Here is a 20900-nt window from a genome sequence, read left to right as displayed (position 1 = left end):
ATGCTGATCAGTTTAGTGGAACATAACAACTATCAGATTCTGAAATGGACAAAAAAAAAAACATCCAAGGGACTTTTTTCAAGTCCTCAGAAGCCATATGACACTTTTATGTGAGAAGAAGAACAGAATTTATTGTTTGTATTCCTGTTACTGCAGCTTTTAAATGTCCTTCTCTATTTCACATATTTAAAAAAGCAGTGTCACATTGACAACAGACCTGGTGTAATAAAAGCATTTCAAAAGGCGAGGAAGATCATCAGTAAATTTCAAATTGAAAACTTAAATTTCAGTCTGTTTTATGGTGATTTTTTTTTTAGTTTTTTCCTTTTTAGAATTTTTATGAAGATTCTTCTCTGTTCCAAAAAAATAAAATAAAATAAAAATCACACAGGTTTGGAAAAACATAAAAGTAAGTAATGATGACAAAGGTTTCATTTTTGGCTTAAACAATATTTTTAAAGTCACACACTTTGCAGACACACACAAACAACCTTCAGTTTCAGTAATGTGTTTTGACAGAGATTTCTGCGTTTTAATTTAATGTCTTTCTTCATATATTGTAAAGGCGTTAGCGATGTGAAATGCAAAACCAGTGCTGTGAACAATTTTTGTATTTATTTATTTTTTCCACTGTATCATAAAAAACTGTCCGTTATCTGTTTTAGTCCCAACTTCAAAGTTTCAAAGGATCGGTGTGTGTGCAAGTGTGTGTCTGGTTTGTTATTTTAATTTCTCTTTCTAAATGATGTGACACTCCCGTTAGCAGCGTTGTTGTTCTCATGTCTGTCCACTAGATGGCGCTCATTCAGGAGATGAACGTTCCCTCCTCATGCATAGAGCTGCCATCCAAAATTGTGTTAATGTTTTCACCTATAATTATTTTATGAGGGATATCTAATGTTTTATATTTAGCTAATTATTTACTGTGGATTTTTTTTTCTTTTGCTTTGTCAATATAGCTTTAAAGCTACAAAGGACAATTTTCAAGTAACATAACTTGTGTTTTTTATCTTGTTTTATTGAGCACCAAAGCCAATGTATTTTGTTAGTTAAGGAGGAAAACTGACTTTTTTTTTTTTCCTCAGTTTTGTCTATAAATTGTACCGGTTTGTCACCCTTCTGAAAAGACTGATCATAAATGCACTTTTATTTTGTCTATTTCTGTTCAGTACTCAGGAACAACATGCAGACGCAGATGAGAGAAGGGAAACGTGTGTGTGTGTGTGTGTGTGTGTGTGTGTGTGTGTGTGTGTGTGTGTGTGTGTGTGTTGATGTAGAGGTGTGTGAGGTGTGCTGCGTCACACTGAAGTCCTCTTGTCTTAAAGACTGGCTGTAAATCATGCTTTTTCGAAACAATGGCATCCAAGAATCAATATTAATAAAAAATATATATTAATTCTCTGTAGTTGCTCCTTTACTTTATTGTGTCTAAAATATGGAAACATTTATGTTTTTCTGGGATGGAAGTTGTAATATTTGTAAGTTTCAAACATGGTACCTTCAATGAATGGTCTCTCTGTTAGTTGTGTGTTCTTGTGGCATGTGATTGGCTGGATTGGTGAGGGGGAGGAGCTAATGTGGCTGGCAGACCCTGAACAGTCCACAATCCCTGGCTGAGTCCCTACAACGTCACCATGAAGAACATCGCCTTGGAGAGCATCTTTTTGTTGATGCTTCTGACTGACATCCACGCCAGCGTCCAACCGCAGAAAAACTTTGACCTTCAAAGGGTGAGAACTTGTGCTTTAGCTGATGTTTTAAACACTGAAGCTTCATGAAATGATTTCAGGTGCCTTTTTTTCTGTAGGACTGTACAGTAGCATTTTCCGTTACGCTGGTTTTGGACTAGCAGCAATTTCCAAACAGCAGTTTGAAAAGTAGGTCTTCTTTGTTGAATTCAGGCTGGTGTTGTGTGATATTTAAACAGCTGAATAATGTTTGTTTAGGGATGGTTTTCTTGCCTAGGGCTGAAATACTGACATGTTGATTGGGGTAATGCTCTACAGGGCTGTTTGAGGGGACAGCGATTGCATTAACGGTAGAGACAGTGCAGACAAAAACAGCTCAGGGCAAAGGTCACCGCTCAGTGTTGCAACAAGGACCGAGTGATTTCTGCCAAGTTCTCAAGGCATCTTCATGGGATTTTATAAAAAAAAAAAAAAAAGATTTTTTTTTTTTTTTTTAATGGAAGACACAAAATATCAGTTCTGTTATCTGATACTGATTGGACATTAGAATCAGGCTAAATATTTTTGGCTGGATTCTCTGTTGTTTTTCCAAGACGTCCTTGTCTAATTATGTTTATTTTGTTAAGATGGGATATTTGTGTGCTGTGAGCTGGATGTGTTTGTTCAGTTTGCAGGGAGGTGGTATCGGGTCGCTCTGGCCTATGATTCTCCAGGTTTTGTGCGGTACAGAAGCAGACTCACCATCTCTATGGGCACAGTGGAGCCGAAGGAGAACGGGAACGTCAACATGACCATGTGGAGTGTAAGGTGAAGGACACCCTTTTTCATCTATGATTGTCTTCAGAGGAAAAATATTTGTCTACAATACAGTAAAACTTCATATAATATCATATAATACTATTGCACAAGCTCTTTTACATACAACAAGTGGAGAATTGTATATATAATTAGAACAACAGCATTTTGAACTCTCTGTTAATACTGAGAAACATTTCAGAAAATTATTTTGTTTTGATTTAATTCATATGCATGTATATATTTTGGAAAAATATGTTATGTTTGTATATTAAATATATTATATATTATATTATATTATATTATATTATATTATATTATATTATATTATATTATATTATATTATATTATATTATATTATATTATATTATATTATATTATATTCACACAAAGTGTGATGATTCTTGTCCATTGTTTTCCGTTAACATAGTTAAGAATAGTTTCTAAAATAGCTTGATTATGATATTGTATTATATTATATTTAGTGCTGTCAAACGATTAATCGCATCTAAAAAGTTTTTGTTTACATAATATATGAGTGTGTACTGTGTATATGTATTATGTCTATATAAATACACACACATGCATGTATATATTTTGGAAAAATATGTTATGTTTGTATATTAAATATATTTATATTTAATATAAATTATATGAATATAAATATATACATGTACATATTTTCAAAATATATACTGTATGTGGGTATATTTATATAGACATAATTAATATACACAGTACACATTACACATTATTATGTAAACAAAAACTTTTATTTTAGATGCGATTAATCATGATTAATCGTTTGACAGCAGTAATATATGACGTTATATTCACTCGTCTCCTGTGTCCTGTGATCATATGCAGTTCTTCTGGCTGTTATTCTAAGGTCTACATTTATAAGAAGACTTCTGTGCCCGGCGTCTTCACCTACTACAGCACTCGTGAGTCAACATATAAGACCTACTGTATATGACTGATCAGAGTCTGAGAAAATGATACTACCATTACGTTTTTTATTGTAATTTAAAGGTCACAGAAGGGTGAAGGATGTTACTGTGGTGGATACGAACTACACAGAGTACGCCCTGGTCCTCAAACACAAGAAGTTTAACAAGGATTTCACACAAGTGGCCCTTTATGGTGAGTCTGCAATAAACAACCGTTATCAACTCAAGCTTTTTGGAAGGGCGTTCTTGTTCCTCTGACTTTGTAAATTGTTCTCAGTGCCTGTAATTTTCCTGTAGGTCGTACTAAGAAGTTGAGGGCGGATGTGATGGAGAAGTTCAGAGCGTATGCCACAGCTCAAGGATTCCCTAAAGACTCCATACTGACTCCACCAGCTGCTGGTAAACCTCTCAAATCACTTACACACAACGTCATCTGGACAATAAAGGGGCATTTCACCCCAAAATGAAAACGTGTCATCACTGACCTGTATGAGTTTCTCTCTTCTGTTGAACATAAAAGAAGATATTTTGCAGAACGTTGGTAACCAAACAGTTGACGGTAGCCATTGACTTCAATAGTGTGAAAAAAAAAATACTATGGGGATTAATATCAATTGGTGCTGTCAGCTACTCGATTACTCACATTCTTTACATGATCTTCTTTTGTGTTCAGTAGAAGAAAAAGAAACTCATGCATAGGGCTGTAAATATCAATTAACACCAAAACAAAAGTATTTTATTTAATATTTATATGTACACTTAAAAAAAAAATAAAACATATACATGTATATTTAAGAAATATATGTAATATATTATTATATTTATATGTACATGTAAATATACACTCACACATATACATGTATATTTAAGAAATATATGTAATATATTAATATACAATATGAATCAAATGTTTTGGAAGCGATTAATTGCGATTAATCGATTTTACAGCCCTACTCATGCAGGTCTGTAACAACACGAGGGTGAGTACATGATGACAGATATTTCATTTTTGGCTGAACCTCAAACTGAATGAATGTGTGAAAGGCTCTTTAGGGTTTGAATGATAAAGCAATGCTGTTCAAATTGACGAGAGTTATGTTGTTGTCAAATACGAATGACTCATGTTTATAGATGAAGTGATTGTTGGTTACTCTGATAGGACATCATCATTTGATATGTTTGGTTTGATATCTAACTCAATCAGTGCATCCGAAATCACTAAATTATGGCCTCATGGGATAATAAAGTGTCCATCGAATGCACACTTCAGAATCCAGGCAGAAGTAGGAAGTCATCTCGATACTTTTAATCTGATTACTTTTTACTGTTTTTCAAATTCTCTGAATTCAGACATACTGCTCTGTTGAAGTATTGTTTTCAGCATTCTTGTATAGAACAGGGAAGTATTCCATTCGGATGCAGTCAATGACATTCAGTCATATTTTTAAGTGTGGCTGAAGTACTTTTTTTTTTAAGATTATACATGGTTGGACACAAATAACTGCTTAAGAATTAACTTTTATTCACACTCAATTTTAAATGTGTATTTATTGTCTAAAATAGATGTATTGTCTGCAAAATTCTCACAAAATTTCTCATTTTTGTTTAGACTTTTTAGAAAACTGTCCTCCATCAGGAAGTTAGGTAAGCGAGAGCTTCATATCTAGTTTGTCAATCCCTATTCATACAGTTTGACAGCTTGTTTTTGTCTCTCTTTCTGTTTAGAGCTGGAGGAAACACATCATTAATGTGCCAAAATGATGTATGTTTGTGACAGTTTGTAATATTGTAACTTGATGTCATTGTCGTTTGCTGTGCTTAGTTGTTATATTTATAATAAAACACTGAATCTAGGTATTTATCATCATCACATCTCTGATGAGCTTTGCTGGCAAAAATAAAACTTTTTATCTGTTCATATTGCGTGTGTTATTTGGCATGAGAAATGAAAGTTAATGTGCAATTGAGTATACAGTAAACATCTCTTCTCTTGACTCACAGATTGTGTTAACAGGAAAAATATGAACTGGTTATTGTGAGTTTATGAATGAAAAATCAGGCTCGCTGGATGCCTTTTTTTGTGACAGATGTTTGGTAATTGTACATAAAAATCTAATTCTAAGGGTGTGGTATTTGTTGCAGAGCAAATCTGTTTTGTTTTTGTTTTATAAACTCAAAACATTTATTATATAATGTCACTCAGCAAAAAAAAAACTGAAGATGAAACTCTTCTTTCCTTACATGCTGAAAATATTATTGGAATATTTCATAGAATCATGCTAATATTGATGTTGCATAATGTTGTATTTGTCAGAGTTTCAGCCAAAGCAAACAAGAACACAAGGCACAAATAGTTTGGAGTCAACAGGCAGATAAGCAGACCTTTGTTCTGTTTGTTTTGCTGGACTGGTTTTGGGGGGTGTTGCACACATGAACAGCAGGTCGATGTCCTGTGGACGGAGAGACAGTCCTGGTTCTTCACAACTTCATTTGGATCACAGACAGTCAGAATGAAGCGTGTTGTTGTGATTCTGCTGCCGCTCCTGGGCCTGTTGCATGCTGGGCCGCTGCCCGATGAGCCCGTCCTCCAGCCCCAGGAGAACTTTGATGTGAACAGGGTAAGTTATGCCTTTTGGATGTTTAAGAAACTGATTGTGAATAGACTAGTTGTCACACTTATTACACTTGTAGAATGTTTCTATATAGTCAGTTTCCATATAGACACAAACATCTCAAAAATGCCATGAATGCAAAAAATTTTTTTTTAATTAATAATAATAATAATAAACTATACATTATTTCCACTGTTATTGCCAAGGAAAAAGAAGGCATAGTTAATTTATCACTTATTGATCTTTTGTGACAACATGCCCCAGTGGTCAAACTAAATGTGGGATGTTGTCACAATGGGAACCTGTTTAAATACATTAAATACATTGAAAATTTTAAGGTAAAAAGACAATATATATATATATATATATATATATATATATATATATATATATATATATATATATATATATATATATGCGTTTAAAGCATTTTACAGGCTATTTATTTGCATTTTGTCAATATGTTATATTTTAATAAAAATAAACTATAGTTAAACTTTTTTTTTTTTACTTTTTTAACATGAAATAAAAATTGTATAAATATTAATAATATAACAAATTAAGTCAATAATAAATACTTAAATCAATTCATGAAATAGCAAGAAATAGGTGAAGAAAAATCACCTCTATTTAAAAGGGTTTAATAGGCTATTTATAGTTTTTTTTTTTATCTTTTTTGGTGTTTTTTATATTGTAATTAATCTAAAATGTTTTATGAGAAAGTAAGCTATATAAAACAAAAATTACATACAATATATACAACGTGAAATAAACTAAAAATTCATAAAAGTAAAATTAAGTATTAATTGTATAATAATAACTTAATAACAATTATAACTTCTGTAATTATAGCATTATGCAAATTATTCAACTGTTATATATAGGCCTTAATAGAGAGAGAGAGAGAGAGAGAGAGAGCCCCTAAAATAAATAAATAAAAAAAATAATAATAATAAATTGTAATGTTAGTTTGTAGGTCTTCCCTAGTGAATTTGATTTGTACACATTTCAGTAGACATTTGCATTAAAAAAAATTCACTGGCTGTTATACAAAAATAATTTTGCAATGCAGTGCATTATTGCCATGAACATTATTATAATCTGGCCAGTGATGTGATGCTTCTAACGCGTCCACATCCACCTGCATCTGAACCTCTCATTGACTTATTTCTCCCAATCTGACCTCGTCGGGAATTCATGGGCAAATGGTATGATATTGCGGTTGCGTCCACGTGCCCGTGGATGAAGCGTCACAAGACAGACGCAGCCATCGGCTCTATGGAGCTGCAGTCCAGCGGCTCGAGCCAGACCATCAGCATGACCCGGATCAGCCGCAGGTACAGCACACAGTTACATCACAACACCTCAAAACAGAGCCCGTGTGACAGGCCTCGTGTGTTTCTTCTGCAGACACGGCAGCTGTAAGTCCATCAGTGGAGAATATCAGCTGAGCAAAACCCCCGGAAGATTTCATTACCACAGCACCAGTGAGTTCAGTGCCACAGCTGTCGAGCACAGAGCGACCTGGTGTCATTTCACTGCTGTTATGTGTCTTTCCTCATGTAGAGTGGAATGCTGATGTGGACATCTACGTGCTTCACACAAACTACGACGAGTACGCTCTGGTGGTGATGTATAAACAAAAACCAGGCGGGGAAAAAACCACATCTGTCAAACTCTACGGTAAAACATCTGCTTTCTTCTTGGACAACGATTAGTATTGGCACTTTCTGTTTCACAAAAGGTTCCTCAGATTATAAAAAGGCAAGAAAGAGATGGTTGTTTAAAGAACCTTTGGCTGAATGGTTCTTTGTGGAACCAGAAATGGCTCTTCTATTGCATCACTTTGAAGAATCTTTATTTTTAAGAGTGCATATTTGAAAAATGTCAAGGGGTATAGAGTAACACTACAGTATCAGAGCTGGGTAGTAACTGAGTACATGTAATCTGGATTATGCAATCAGATTAAAAAAATTGTAAGATTAGATTAAATTACATTTTAAAATGCTTGTAATCAGACTACAGTTACTCTTTAATTGATTACATGATTGCATGTTATTCACATTCAAATTATTTATAATTTATTGATTACCCATAATTCCTCTTTTTCATCTTTTAAATGTTCCTTTCTAAAATAGCCTCCCGCTTATATTCACTCAGAAAGTCTTCCAGTTCTGTGGACATTCATTAGTCCGGTGGATACACTGCATCATTTCAGGTTTAAGAAGTGTTTTAACATTGCATCAACTACTGATGAACACATTCATTTTTATTTGAATTATCACTCAGTTGGTTATTTAACAATGCATTGCTTTGTCTCTCACGCACATAAAATGCACAATTTCACACTATTTCTTATTTACATATAATGCAGAAGTACACCTCAGATTTTAAAATAAATATGTGACCCTGGAGCACAAAACCAGTCTTTAGTCACTGGGGTATATTTGTATACATTGTATGGGTCAAAATTATCGATTTTTCTTTTATGCCAAAAAAATCATTAGGACATTAAATAAAGATCATGTTCCATGAAGATATTTTGTACATTTCCTACCGTAAATATATTAAAACTTCATTTTTGATTAGTAATATGCATTGCTAAGGACTTCATTTGGACAACTATAAAGGCTATTTTGATTTTTTTCAAAATTTTGTTCTATCCTAACAAACCATACATCAATGGAAATCTCATTTATTCAGCTTTCATATGATGTATAAATCTCAATTTAAAAAAATTTACCCTTGTGACTGCTTTTGTCGTCCAGGGTCACATATTGTCATAATTATTTAGTTCTCTGTTCACATGACATGCAGGTAAACAAATAAGATATTAACTTTTTCACTGTTTTATTTTGATTTATGTTGTTTTAAAATCATTTATTTTAATTTGACTTTTTTATGATTTCATTAATTATCAGCTTTGCATTAAATCTCCTGCAGTTTATTCATGAACCCCAGTTATTTTAATAATTATCAATATGGCACAAGATGAACAACAACAAATCAAATATATAATTAGATAGGTCAAATCAATATGGCACAAGATTATCCTGTTTAAATCGATGTGATAAATGAGTTAGGTCAAAAGTAATCAAAAAGTAGCCTGATTATATTACCTAAAATGTGTGATGTAATGGATTACATTACTAAATACTAATTAAGTTTTTGTCACATCATTTGGAATCGGTAACGTATTACAATTTGTGAGTTATCTGCCCAGCTCCGTTTACACATTTTTTATCCTTTCAATTGTTTTAAATGTTACTACTTATTTCAAAATGTTCAGAGAGCATTCAAAAGTAACATTCTCATAATGGTTTGGAAATTATAAAATGGAATGTTCCCTTAATGTTTGAAACATTTTGAACATACAGAGAGCATTCAGCAATGATATTTGTAGGTCTGTGTTTGTTGTGTAGGACGCGCTATGCAGCTGCGGCCCACTCTCATCGAAGACTTCAAGACTCTGGTGGCTGAGCAGGGAATGAGTGAAGACACTATAGTAATCAAAAAGAACAAAGGTACCCTCACGACACAAACCAATGCAAAACACGCTTTTAATCAGACCAGATGTCATTATTTTGGGCTCTGTGTCGTCAGGTGAATGTGTTCCAGGTGAGCAGGTCACACCAGAGCCACAGATCCAGGTGAAGACCTCAGCACACACACCATAAACTAAAACACTTACATTTGAGATAAAAGCTAATAGTTACTTAGCTGGGATTGTTCAACCAAAAATGACAACTTTGTCATCAGTTACTCGTCCTGATGTCGTTCCAAACCTGTGTTTTGTGGACCATAAAAACTGAATGTTTAATTCATTTGAAGTCTGCTGAATCCATAAAAACACACAAACAACACTTGAGGGTGAATTAATAACTGTCACATTAATCTGATGGAATTGTTTATGTGACTGATAGAAGCGTGATTAATCATCCTGTCATGTGATTGGATCTCAACAGAGGGCGAGGAGGAATGTGGTCCTGCAGGCCCCTGAGGAGGGATCGGGGGACGAAACACACATGATCAGAGGACCTGGTGAGCAATAGTGCCACTTATGTGCTTTCATACACACACACACACACACACACACATATATATATATATATATACATATATATAAACATAAAAATACATATATATATATATATATATGTGTGTGTGTAAACGAATATCATATGTGATAGACAGAAAGCATAAGTGTTTATTTACTGGGTGTTTTTGTAGATTTTGTGACTGATTGGTAAACATTAAATTTAATAATTATTTTTATTTGTTTGTTTGTTTGTTTGTTTAGTCCTGTGGTGTGACAAATGTTTTAAATGTGCAAATATGTCACAGATTGGTTATCCACACAGCTAGTTTTTATTTAATTTTGCAAGAAAAAAAAAAGAAAACAATGTGTTTTTATTTGATATATATAATTAAAAAATGTCTTAATATAAAGATTTTAAATATAATATATATTTATATATATAATTAAAAAATGTCTTAATATAAAGATTTTAAATATACATTACTATTAAAAATTTGAGTTCAGTAAGATTTTTTTGATTTTTTAAAGGTTACATTTATTTGATCAAAAATACTGTAATAACCCAATATTGTAAAATATTATTTTAATTTCAGCTGAACATTACTATTTCAGTGTACATCGACTTGGTGCTCAATAATTATTATTATTATCAATGTTGAAAACAGTTTTGTTGCTTAATATTTTTGTGGAAACCATGGTACTTTTTTAGAGGATTCCTTGATGAATAGAACATGTAAAATAACTGCATTTATGTGAAATAGAATTCTAAAAGTAACATTTTAAATGTTTTTACTATCACTACTGACCAGTCCAATGCATCCTTACTGAAAATCTTTTTAATTTCTTTAAAGAAATAAAAAATTAAACGGTAGTGTGCAGAAAGAGTGCAGACAGAGTATGGACTGATAAATCTTTAGGGGAAAAAAGATTATTGCTTTGATATTATAGAAGATTTATAATTAATTATAATATGTAATATATACTATAATTTAAAAATGATTATAATTAAATAATTGCATTGATATTATAGTTAAATGACCCATGTGTGTGTGTGTGTGTGTAGAAGTGTGTAAGTCCCAGCCAGACTCAGGTCCGTGTTTTGGGAGTCTGCAGCGCTACCATTACAACTCGTCCATCATGGCCTGTCAGATGTTCAACTATGGAGGCTGCATGGGGAACCAGAACAACTTTGTGACTGAAAAGGAGTGTCTGCAGAGCTGCCGCACTGACGGTGAGTGTGTGTGTGTGTGTGTGTGTGTGGGTAGTGACCTGCTCTCAATGCATCTGTCCGTGGCATGGTTTTATTACACACACTGTATTTGGTCTCTCAGCTGCCTGCAGGCTGCCCGTAGACGCTGGTCCCTGTAAAGTGTTCTCAGACCTGTGGGCCTTCGACTCGGCCTCGGGGAAGTGTGTGGCCTTCAAATATGGAGGCTGCAAGGGCAACGGCAATAAATTCTACAGTAAGAAGGAGTGTGAGGAGTACTGCAGCGTTATGATGAAAAATGGTGGGTCACACACATTACACCAGAAGATTTGCAGATTTTTGATAGCAGATAATGCAAAAATCGTAGTAATTATTGTTGTGCAGTGTGAGAAAAGTTATGCTATATTGATGTGCGCATGCTAGTAGTTTTTGCTGTATGCTATCTAGCCTTAATCATGAGAAGATGATGACTGCATCAAAGCTCCAAAACAAAAGGCTAGTAAAGTATGTATATAAAGAACATAAAAATATGACAAAGATTTTTGGTCCACATAATCTTTAAGTTGTCTAGTACGGAAGAGGATCAGGATCAAACAACAATAAAAAAATAAAACCATCTCGAAATTAAAGTTGTTACATTTCAAGAAAAATGTCGAAATAAAATGTTGAGATTAAACACATTAAATTTCGAGAATAAAAGTCATAATTGAAAGGTTACTAATGACACATCATCTGGATATTTTCATATCTGGAAAAAATGTGGGATTAAACGGGTTAATGTCATCAATATTATCATCAAAATTGTGAGGAGAATTGTGACGCTTGTTATGTTTTGTTAAGGATTTGCAGGAGATGAGGAGCTTCTCACTGTGAAATGAGAATGCTGTGAATGAAAATGGAGCGTTGCAACACGGATCAGTTTTCAACAGGCATTAACTTCAGCATTAACACAATAAATAAAGACCTGTCTAATGTACTGGTTGTGCCCTTCATTTTTAATACATTTTAAGATACCATGTTATTTTTAATTTTATTATCTTAATATTATTCTTATTTTTATTTAATTTAAAAATATTTTATTTTATTATTTAGTTATTAGTTATTATTTAGTTTCCTTTAGCTTTCTTTAAGAATAAAAATCTGTAAAAATTAAAACACATTTTATTTTCTTGACCAGTGAATAAAATTACTTTATTTTATTTTGCGTTCTTTAAAGATAAAATTTGGTAAAAATAAAATAACTTATTTGATTATTTTAGTTTACAGTATTGTATTTTTGTTTTCTTTTGCTTTCTTTAAAAATAAATTTCAGTAAAAATAAAACACATTTTATTTTTTTTTTCCAGTGAATATATTTTATTTAATTTTTTTTACATTTTATTCACTTTCATTTTATTTTGCAGTAAAAAAAAATTATATACATTTTATTTTTGTTCCAGTGAATATATTTTATTTTGTTAAAAATATTTTTTATTTTTTACATTTTATTCACTTTAATTTTATTATTTACATTTTTTCAGTAAAAAAAAAATTATATACATTTAATTTTTATGTTACTTAATTTTATTATTATTATTATGAAGTTTTTTCTGGGATGTCGTTTTTTTCTTTTCACTGGACAGTTTCTTACTGTTGCCAGGAGAGGTCAGGGTTGTCCACTGAAGTAGATCTTACCAGCTCTAGTCTCTGTATATGTGTGAAACTGCCTGCTCATTTGATTTCCCTGCTGATCTGTGACCAGTTTTATCGCTCTTCTTATAATACTAAAGCAATACGTCCAGGCTCGTGAAGCTGATCCTGCATACAGGCAAAAAAAAGTCCATTCTGAGCAAAGTCCCCAGCAGCCCAGCCAGGCTTCCTCCCCCCCGCTTCTCATAATAAACCACTGCTGGAGATGTTGCTGGGAGAATGTTGGGAATATCCGGAGAGGAAAAAGGAACTGACGGCTTTCAGTGACCTTCCGGTCAGGGCCACATCACCTGCTCACACCAGCGCTCTCATGCAAACACTATCTGGACACTTAATGCCTGCCTACAATGTCTAAATGTCATTGCATTAGTTAGTCAAATATTACTCAAGCTTTTCTCAGAAATTATTTCACTGTTTTTGCTCTTACTTTTAGGTGTTTTTACTGGATGTATGAAGTCAGTTGCCTCACGTTCATGCAGGTGTCCGAACAGAGGAACCAAAGGTGTGGTTACACTAACGTTTCACAACTACAAAAGTGTCTATAGTATTAATAAAATTAAACCGCACAAAAGACGTGTACTCGAACACACACAAACATCCGCAAGCACATGCTGACGCAGCAAACACAAGCCCACAAAACTACATCACACTTTTCAGTTTCACACAACCACACAAACAATGCAAAATCTCAACTTCCTCAGACATCACACTCATTTGTTACACAGGCAAGAAACACCGTGTGAAAATGCTAAATTACATGTGAGCGGTTAGACCTAGAATATCATCACTACCGGTTTATTTCAAACCCGCATCCATCTGCTATAGAGAAAGATTATTAATTATTTATTTTAAGACAGTCGCTCATACTTGTAGGGGAAAAAAGTTATGCACTTTTTGTACAATAGACATGAAAAACACCTCAAATCCTGCAGCTTGTTGTGAAGAGATGTGCTGTTACTTGTATCACCCAGGGGCCACTTGCATAACGACTAGTCTTAAAAAGGTAATCATTTAATTTGTTTTCTTCAAGACTGGTCATAACTTAGTCAGCAACAAAACGTTAGATTGGCCCAATTTAAATCAGAAAAGTAAGACTGATTACTCTGATATCTAAACTTCTACTAACTTCTTAAAGGCTCACACCACGTCCCAATTCGCCTACTCCTTCTATGCCTAAAAAGTATGTACTCTTTTTGTGAAGAAAAAGCATACTTTTGAGTATGTAGCAGAAGAGTAGACGAGTTTTGGGACTTTGTCATAATTGCATCTTTAACTGACCGCTCTGTTGCTGTCACTATTTAAACTGCCCTGTCAATCATCTTTTCACAGTTAACATTCTTCACATTTCAATTCATTTAATTTTCTACCATGTTGGAGAGAAATGAGAAGGCACACTGATCTGCCAGTCTCTCCTCATTATAAGTTAATGACCAAACGTATCTTTCACAGTTCCACTGCAAATAAAAAACAACATCTAAACCTTTGGGTTCAAATTTCCACTGGAAATAGTAAACCTTCTGGGTACCTTTGGGATACTCATTTCAACATTCTACGATTTGGGACATACTAATCCTAACTTTGATAACCACTATGATAAAACAGATTCTGCGACCCAATTCGCATACTATCTGTCCTAAAGAGTAATGTTTACGCAACTGGCACATTAACACCTTAGCAACTGTATAGCAACACCCTGGAAACCACCCAGAACAACTTAAAGGTGCTGTAAGATTTTGACTCTGCTAAAGCATAAAAATATCATAATATGTTTGCAGATATTTAAGAAACATGGTAAGTTAACATGCTTGTTTATCTGAAAATCAATGCTACGGTAAGTTATTCTCCTTTGAAAATGTGTGTTCCGGGCCGGAATGTCTATAGTTGTTTTGGTTTGTGAAATCCGCCCACTGCCAGTTTATCCAATTGTATTTCAGCACCCCGGGTTGCCAGTTGGAGGAAAACACAGCGTATTTCATTTCATTCATCGTCAAGTGCACTCATTCCTGTTTGTGTCGTCAATCTGGCAACCTGCATGAGCCTGAAGAGAAGGGGGTGGGAGAAACAACTCTGTCCAATATTTTGAATTTGATTGAAGTACCCTTTTCAACCACTAGTTTTACTATTACTAGGCCTATAACAACTGCACACAGCAGCATCCTAAATACCATTCAGAACACTTTAGCAGCTGCATAGCAATGCACTTGAAACCACAGGGAACAACTCAGCATCATGCTGGAGAGTTTTACAAAGGCAAGCACCACTCACATTTTCCTCAGAAAATGTATAAATCTATTTTATATTGTATGTGTCATTGGTAAAATGCTCTAGCACAGCTGAAAGGTGTTACACATAATTGAGTCTTCTTACTATATACATGTTGAGTCATGAACTCAGATGAGTCTAGCAGCTGTAGAATTCATGCAAACCTTTGATCTGCATGATTCCCACAGTGCTCTGGCTAAATGAAGGATACATAAGGCATCTTGTGTGTGTGTGTGTGTGTGTGAGAGAGAGAGAGAGAGAGAGAGAGAGAGAGAGAGACTGGGGCCAGTTAGTGGTGTGTCTTTGCTGTGGGAAGACTGCTGGTGTGTAAATATAAAAAGAGTGTGTGAGCGTCTGTGTGTACATGTGTCATGTCTGTTGGCAACTCAGGAAAACAGTTTCAGACCGCTGAACAGGATCAAAGTGAGTCAGCTTAGACACAAGGGTTCACTTCTCCTTCTAGACTCACATGGTCACACAGATATACATTTTCACACACACACATTCAATCACACCCAGACTTTCCCACAGAGGCTCACGTCGAATGCACAGCTATGAACTGCAAAGCACACACACACACACACCCTTAAAGGTATAGTTCACATGAAAAACGAAAACTCTGTCATCATTCACTCAACCTCATGTCGTGCTAAACCTGTGTGACTTTCTTTCTTTCTTTCTTTCTTGAGGCCTCAAGGCAAAATTGTACCATATGGAATCGCTTGAGGCCATGCAGGCATACTCGGCTGTAATGCAAGTATATGATATTTGTAATGAAAATAGTTAGAATTATCTAAATGTATTTGCATTTTGCATAATTTTGTAATGCATTTGTAAGAATAGTAATTCAGATGCAATATATACATTTACATCACATTTACATTTAGTCATTTAGCAGACGCTTTTATCCAAAGCGACTTACAAATAGGGCTGAAACAATTAGTCAACATTATCAACAACGTTGACAATAAAAAATTGTTGAACATTTTTTTTGTTGTCGAGTAGTCGTTTGATCTCATATGACCTAATGTATGGGCCTGCAATAACGCGGTTTGTTGCTCTCCTGATGCAATTCAAGAGAAGAAGACAGCGCTTCAAACGCAGGCTGCTGAGCAGCGTTTGGATGAATATGTAGCGCTTTTCTCTCAATAACAAAATAAACACATCCAAAACGGACAGCGGTGAAAAAAAAACAGCAGTTTAAAACGCATCTGGTTACAGCAATGTTTGCAAAAGCTCTGCAGTTCAGCACTTCAGTCAAGTCACATTTATTTATATAGTACTTTATGCAATAGATAGCCTTAAAGGGGTCATATGATGCAATTTCAAGTTTTCCTTTCTCTTTAGAGTGTTACAAGCTCTTGGTGCATAAAGAAGATCTGTAAAGTTGCAAAGACTAAAGTCTTAAATCCAAAGAGATATTCTTTATCAAAGTTATCAAAGCCACGCCCCCCTAAAATGGCTCATTCTAACACACCCCACATCTCTACATCACGATGTGGAAATATTTGCGTATTATATAAATATTTTTATTAGTGGGGGAAAAAAAAACGTTTCATTAAAGTTATAGTTTGGTTTGCAGAGATCAAAGCTTGATCTAGCTCAGGACTGTTTTGATTATCATAACCCTATAAGGTATTTTAAGAGAGTTTATGTTTATGTGAATAAAATAGTTTATCCAAAAATAAAATGTCTTATCACTTAACCTTTATTTTGTTTCTTATCCATATGACTTACAAAAAGAGATTTTAGGCAGAATGATGTCATTCTTACTAATTAAATGGTGAAAAAGAGTTTCTCTGCCATCTCATTTTGTTTGCCAAATATATTTTATTTGTTTAATTTAATTGTATAATTGTAATTATATAATATGACTTTCAAAAGCTGAAGTGATTACCTTAATTCATTTGTTAGAATAAGTATAACTCAATATTTTATCTAATTGCAAAAGCTGAATAATCAATAAATGTCTACTGATAAACCAGCTAAATAATCTATGATTAGTCGATTAATCGTTTTAATAATCGTTAGATTCATCGATTATCAAAATAATCATTTGTTGCAGTTCTACTTACAAATGAGGACAATGGAAGCAATCAAAATCAACAAAAGAGCAATGATATGCAAGTGCTATAACAAGTCTCAGTTAGCTTAACATTGCAAGGTTTTTTTTAATTATATAATAAATAAAAAGACAGATAGAATGGAAAAAGAATAGAGCAAGCTAGTGTTAGAGGCCTTTTTTGCTTTTGTTAATTGTATAATAAATAAAAAGAATAGAATAAGAATAGAGAGTGCTAGAGTTAGAGGGTCAAATAAAGATGGAAGAGATGTGTTTTAAGCCGATTCTTGAAGCTGGCTAAGGACTCAGCTGCTCGGATTAAGTTGGGCAGGTCATCCACCAGGAGGGAACATTTATTTTAAAAGTCCATAAAAGTGATTTTGTGCCACTTTGGGATGGCACAATAAAGTGACGTAAGTCTGAAGTAATGCATTTATGTAAAGGGGTGCAGAGCCAGTGGTGGTTTTGTAAACAAACATTAATGCCTTGAATTTTATGCGAGCAGCTATTGGTAGCCAGTCCAAACTGATAAACAGAGGTGTGACGTGTATTCTTTTCGGCTCATTAAAAATTTATCTTGCTGCCACGTTCTGGATTAATTGTAAAGGTTTGATAGAACTGGCTGGAAGACCTGCGAAGAGAGCACTGCAATAGTCCAGCCTGGACAGAACAAGAGCTTGAACAAAGAGTTGTGAAGCATGTTCCGAAAGAAAGGGCCTGATCTCCTTAATGTTGAATAAAGCAAATCTGCAGGAACGGACAGTTTTAGCAATGTGGTCTGAGAAAGTTAGCTGATCATCAATCATAACTCCAAGGTTTCTGGCTGTTTTTGAAGGAGTTATGGTTGATGTGCCTAACTGGATGGTGAAAAAAGTGATGGGTTTGTTGAAACCACAAGCAGTTCTGTCTTGGCGAGGTTGAGTTGAAGGTGATGGTCCTTCATCCAGCAAGAAATGTCTGTTAGACAAGATGAGATGTGAGCAGCTATCGTCGGATCATCAGGATGGAATGAGAGGTAGAGCTGAGTGTCATCAGCATAGCAGTGATATAAAAAGCCATGTTTCTAAATGACAGAACCTAGTGATGTCATGTAGACAGAGAAGAGAAGTGGTCCAAGAACTGAGCCCTGAGGCACCCCAGTATTTAGATATTGCAACTTGGACACCTCACCTCTCCAAGATACATTGAAGGATCTATCTGAAAGGTAAGACTCAAACCACTGGAGTGTGCTTCCTGAGATGCCCTTTGCCAATAGGATTAACAGGAGGATCTGGTGGTTAACCATCTCAAAAGCAGCGTACAGATCCAGCAAGATAAGTACTGAAGATTTGGAATCTGCTCTTGCCAGTCTTAGGGCTTCAACAACTGAGAACAAGGCAGTCTCGGTTGAAGGTCCACTTCTGAAACCACACTGGTTGCTGTCGAAGAGGTTGTTCTGTCTAAGAAAGAGACTTGGTTGAACACAGCTTGTTTAAGAGTTTTTGCAATTAAAGAATGAAGGGAAACCAGTCTGTAGTTCTCTAAAAGAGATGGGTTAAGGGTGGGTTTCTTCAAATATCTGCACATATTATGATTTTTCTGTTGAGAGGAATTGCTTTCTCATCTTTCACAAGCAGTGAGGTGTCATTAGTGAGGAAGGAGAGTTTATGTGTATGTGCTTGTGCATGCTTGTGAGGATAAGGTGAATATTAGGTTAAAGTTATGATTTTTAATTTTTTACCTTGAAACAACACTGATTGTAATGTTTTGATATGATAACTGTTATGATGGTTTGGTTATACTTGCAATCCACAATGGTACAATGTTGCCTGAGAGCAACAGCTGGATATGAAATGTTACTTTTATTAAATATGAGATATGCAATACATTAAAAACTATATAAAACTGTCTGTTCAAGTGTTTGGTTAAATAAATTGTTGTTAACAATATATATATATTTATATATATATATATAATATATATATATATATATATATATATATATATATATATATATATATATATACACATATATATATATACACATATATATATATACACATATATATACATATATATATATACATATATATATATATATATATATATATAAATATATATATATTTTGTTTTTCTGCATGAAAATGTAAAATGTTTAAATTTGTCTGTTGTTGTACAATGTTGCCTTGAGGCAACAAACGGTAAATAAATAAATATATAAATATATATATAAATAATGAAAATGTTTATTAATATTGTTATAGTGTCAAATTTTAAGCAGGAAGAACATCACAAATAATTTTGTCCTCATTGACATCATATTGCGTATCATAGAGTGATAAAACAAGGAGGTGAATTAGTAAACCGTCCTGATGTATTAGTAAGTCACAGGAATAAAACTTGTGGCCAAGTTATAAATATTTTTCCCACATCATATGTGGGGCTCCATAGTATCCAGTGTTGTTTTGGACTTTTATAGTATAGACAAAAACAATTAAAATATTCAAAATATCTTCTTTTTGTCCCACAGAAGAAATAAGACATGCGGGTTTGGAATGAAATGAGGTTGAGGTTTTTTGGATGAACTGTTCCTTTGTCTCCTTCCAGTTCCCATATCTCGTAATTGCACGGAAAAAGTGTTCAGAATTTCTTGTGTTCCACAGAAGAAACAAAGTCATGCGGGTTTGGAATAACATGAGGGTGATTAAAGATGAAAGAATTTCATTTTAGAGTGAGCTAATCTTTAAGCGAGTTTAACTATGTCAGTACACGCATCACCACAATCACCACAGGCTCCACTCATGCACATTTGTCAGCTGGGTTGTGTACATAATAAAGCCCTTAGCAGGTTAGAATTAACTTTGTCAAACACTTCCCTCGCATATGATCAAAGCTGTGCCCTCTTTCCTGCCTTCATGTGTAGATTTGACCTTCCTTTCATTTGTGACTGCTTCTTTTATTAAACATTAAGTATTTTTTCTGTGTTTATATAGCCTATGTCAGGTTGATCTGTAGTTGACCTAAAAGAGAAAACTGATGATAGATGCAGACATTTTACTCTAATGCCCTTTGTGACATGCATACTTGTGTTATGAATGGCATCTTGACATGTTTTGTAACACAATAACGTGTGAAATCAAGCTTGCATAGTTAGGAGCATCTGTGTTCACATACTTGTGTAAAGTATATTTCAAGACTTAAAGGATAGTTCTCCCAAAAATGAAAAATGTCAACATTCATTCACCCTCAAGTCATTCCATAACCCATATGACTTTAATAGATATTTGAAATACAAATGAAGCTATTTTTAATTAAATCTGAAAGCATTCTGTCCCTCCATTGAAACTCTAATCGGCCAAAACTTTGACTTTGTGTGAACTATCCTTTTTACATTTTATTTATAACTTGAGACAAACAACCGACTTCTTTAGAGTAGAAAATAAAGCTATATAAATCGAGGCTGTCACTATGTCTGTAGGACAGAAAGAAATCTTAAAGACATTTGTTTCTAACAAGGTAAAGGTGAAACAAAAAAGGTCCTAGGACATATACTGGGGTACACCTATCACCATCCATTAATACCACATACTTTCAGCAACAACCAAAGTAAAGAATGA

General features: G+C 34.0%; 2 protein-coding genes across 2 annotated transcripts; both read left to right on the top strand.

Moving 5' to 3' along the window:
* Positions 1–1571: 1571 nt before the first annotated feature.
* On the top strand, positions 1572–5351 carry LOC109097728 (prostaglandin-H2 D-isomerase-like). The gene is made up of 7 exons (XM_019111340.1): positions 1572–1730; positions 2356–2495; positions 3351–3427; positions 3516–3626; positions 3731–3832; positions 5043–5077; positions 5159–5351. The coding sequence occupies exons 1-6, from the start codon at positions 1635–1637 to the stop codon at positions 5075–5077; spliced, it is 561 nt and encodes a 186-aa protein (XP_018966885.1). The 5' UTR covers positions 1572–1634; the 3' UTR covers positions 5159–5351.
* Positions 5352–5867: 516 nt separating this feature from the next.
* Positions 5868–12267, top strand: LOC109097725 (protein AMBP-like). Its single transcript, XM_042732245.1, has 10 exons — positions 5868–6051; positions 7240–7382; positions 7456–7532; positions 7612–7728; positions 9468–9569; positions 9649–9695; positions 10011–10086; positions 11148–11315; positions 11416–11592; positions 12132–12267. The coding sequence occupies exons 1-10, from the start codon at positions 5944–5946 to the stop codon at positions 12167–12169; spliced, it is 1053 nt and encodes a 350-aa protein (XP_042588179.1). The 5' UTR covers positions 5868–5943; the 3' UTR covers positions 12170–12267.
* The last annotated feature ends 8633 nt before the right edge of the window (positions 12268–20900 follow it).

Source organism: Cyprinus carpio, chromosome B10 (genome assembly GCF_018340385.1).
Source record: "Cyprinus carpio isolate SPL01 chromosome B10, ASM1834038v1, whole genome shotgun sequence".
NCBI lineage: Eukaryota > Metazoa > Chordata > Actinopteri > Cypriniformes > Cyprinidae > Cyprinus > Cyprinus carpio.
Note: the sequence above shows the minus strand (reverse complement) of the source record. Positions and strands in the feature narration are given on the sequence as shown.

Bases quoted from the DNA above. Each gene is read 5' to 3' on its own strand.
- LOC109097728 (XM_019111340.1), top strand. From the start codon at position 1,635: ATGAAGAACATCGCCTTGGAGAGCATCTTTTTGTTGATGCTTCTGACT. The intron at 1,731-2,355 runs GTGAGAACTTGT...GTGTTTGTTCAG, and splicing joins AAAACTTTGACCTTCAAAGG to TTTGCAGGGAGGTGGTATCG. The intron at 3,428-3,515 runs GTGAGTCAACAT...TGTAATTTAAAG, and splicing joins CTTCACCTACTACAGCACTC to GTCACAGAAGGGTGAAGGAT.
- LOC109097725 (XM_042732245.1), top strand. From the start codon at position 5,944: ATGAAGCGTGTTGTTGTGATTCTGCTGCCGCTCCTGGGCCTGTTGCAT. The intron at 7,533-7,611 runs GTGAGTTCAGTG...TTCCTCATGTAG, and splicing joins ATTTCATTACCACAGCACCA to AGTGGAATGCTGATGTGGAC. The intron at 11,316-11,415 runs GTGAGTGTGTGT...TTGGTCTCTCAG, and splicing joins GCAGAGCTGCCGCACTGACG to CTGCCTGCAGGCTGCCCGTA.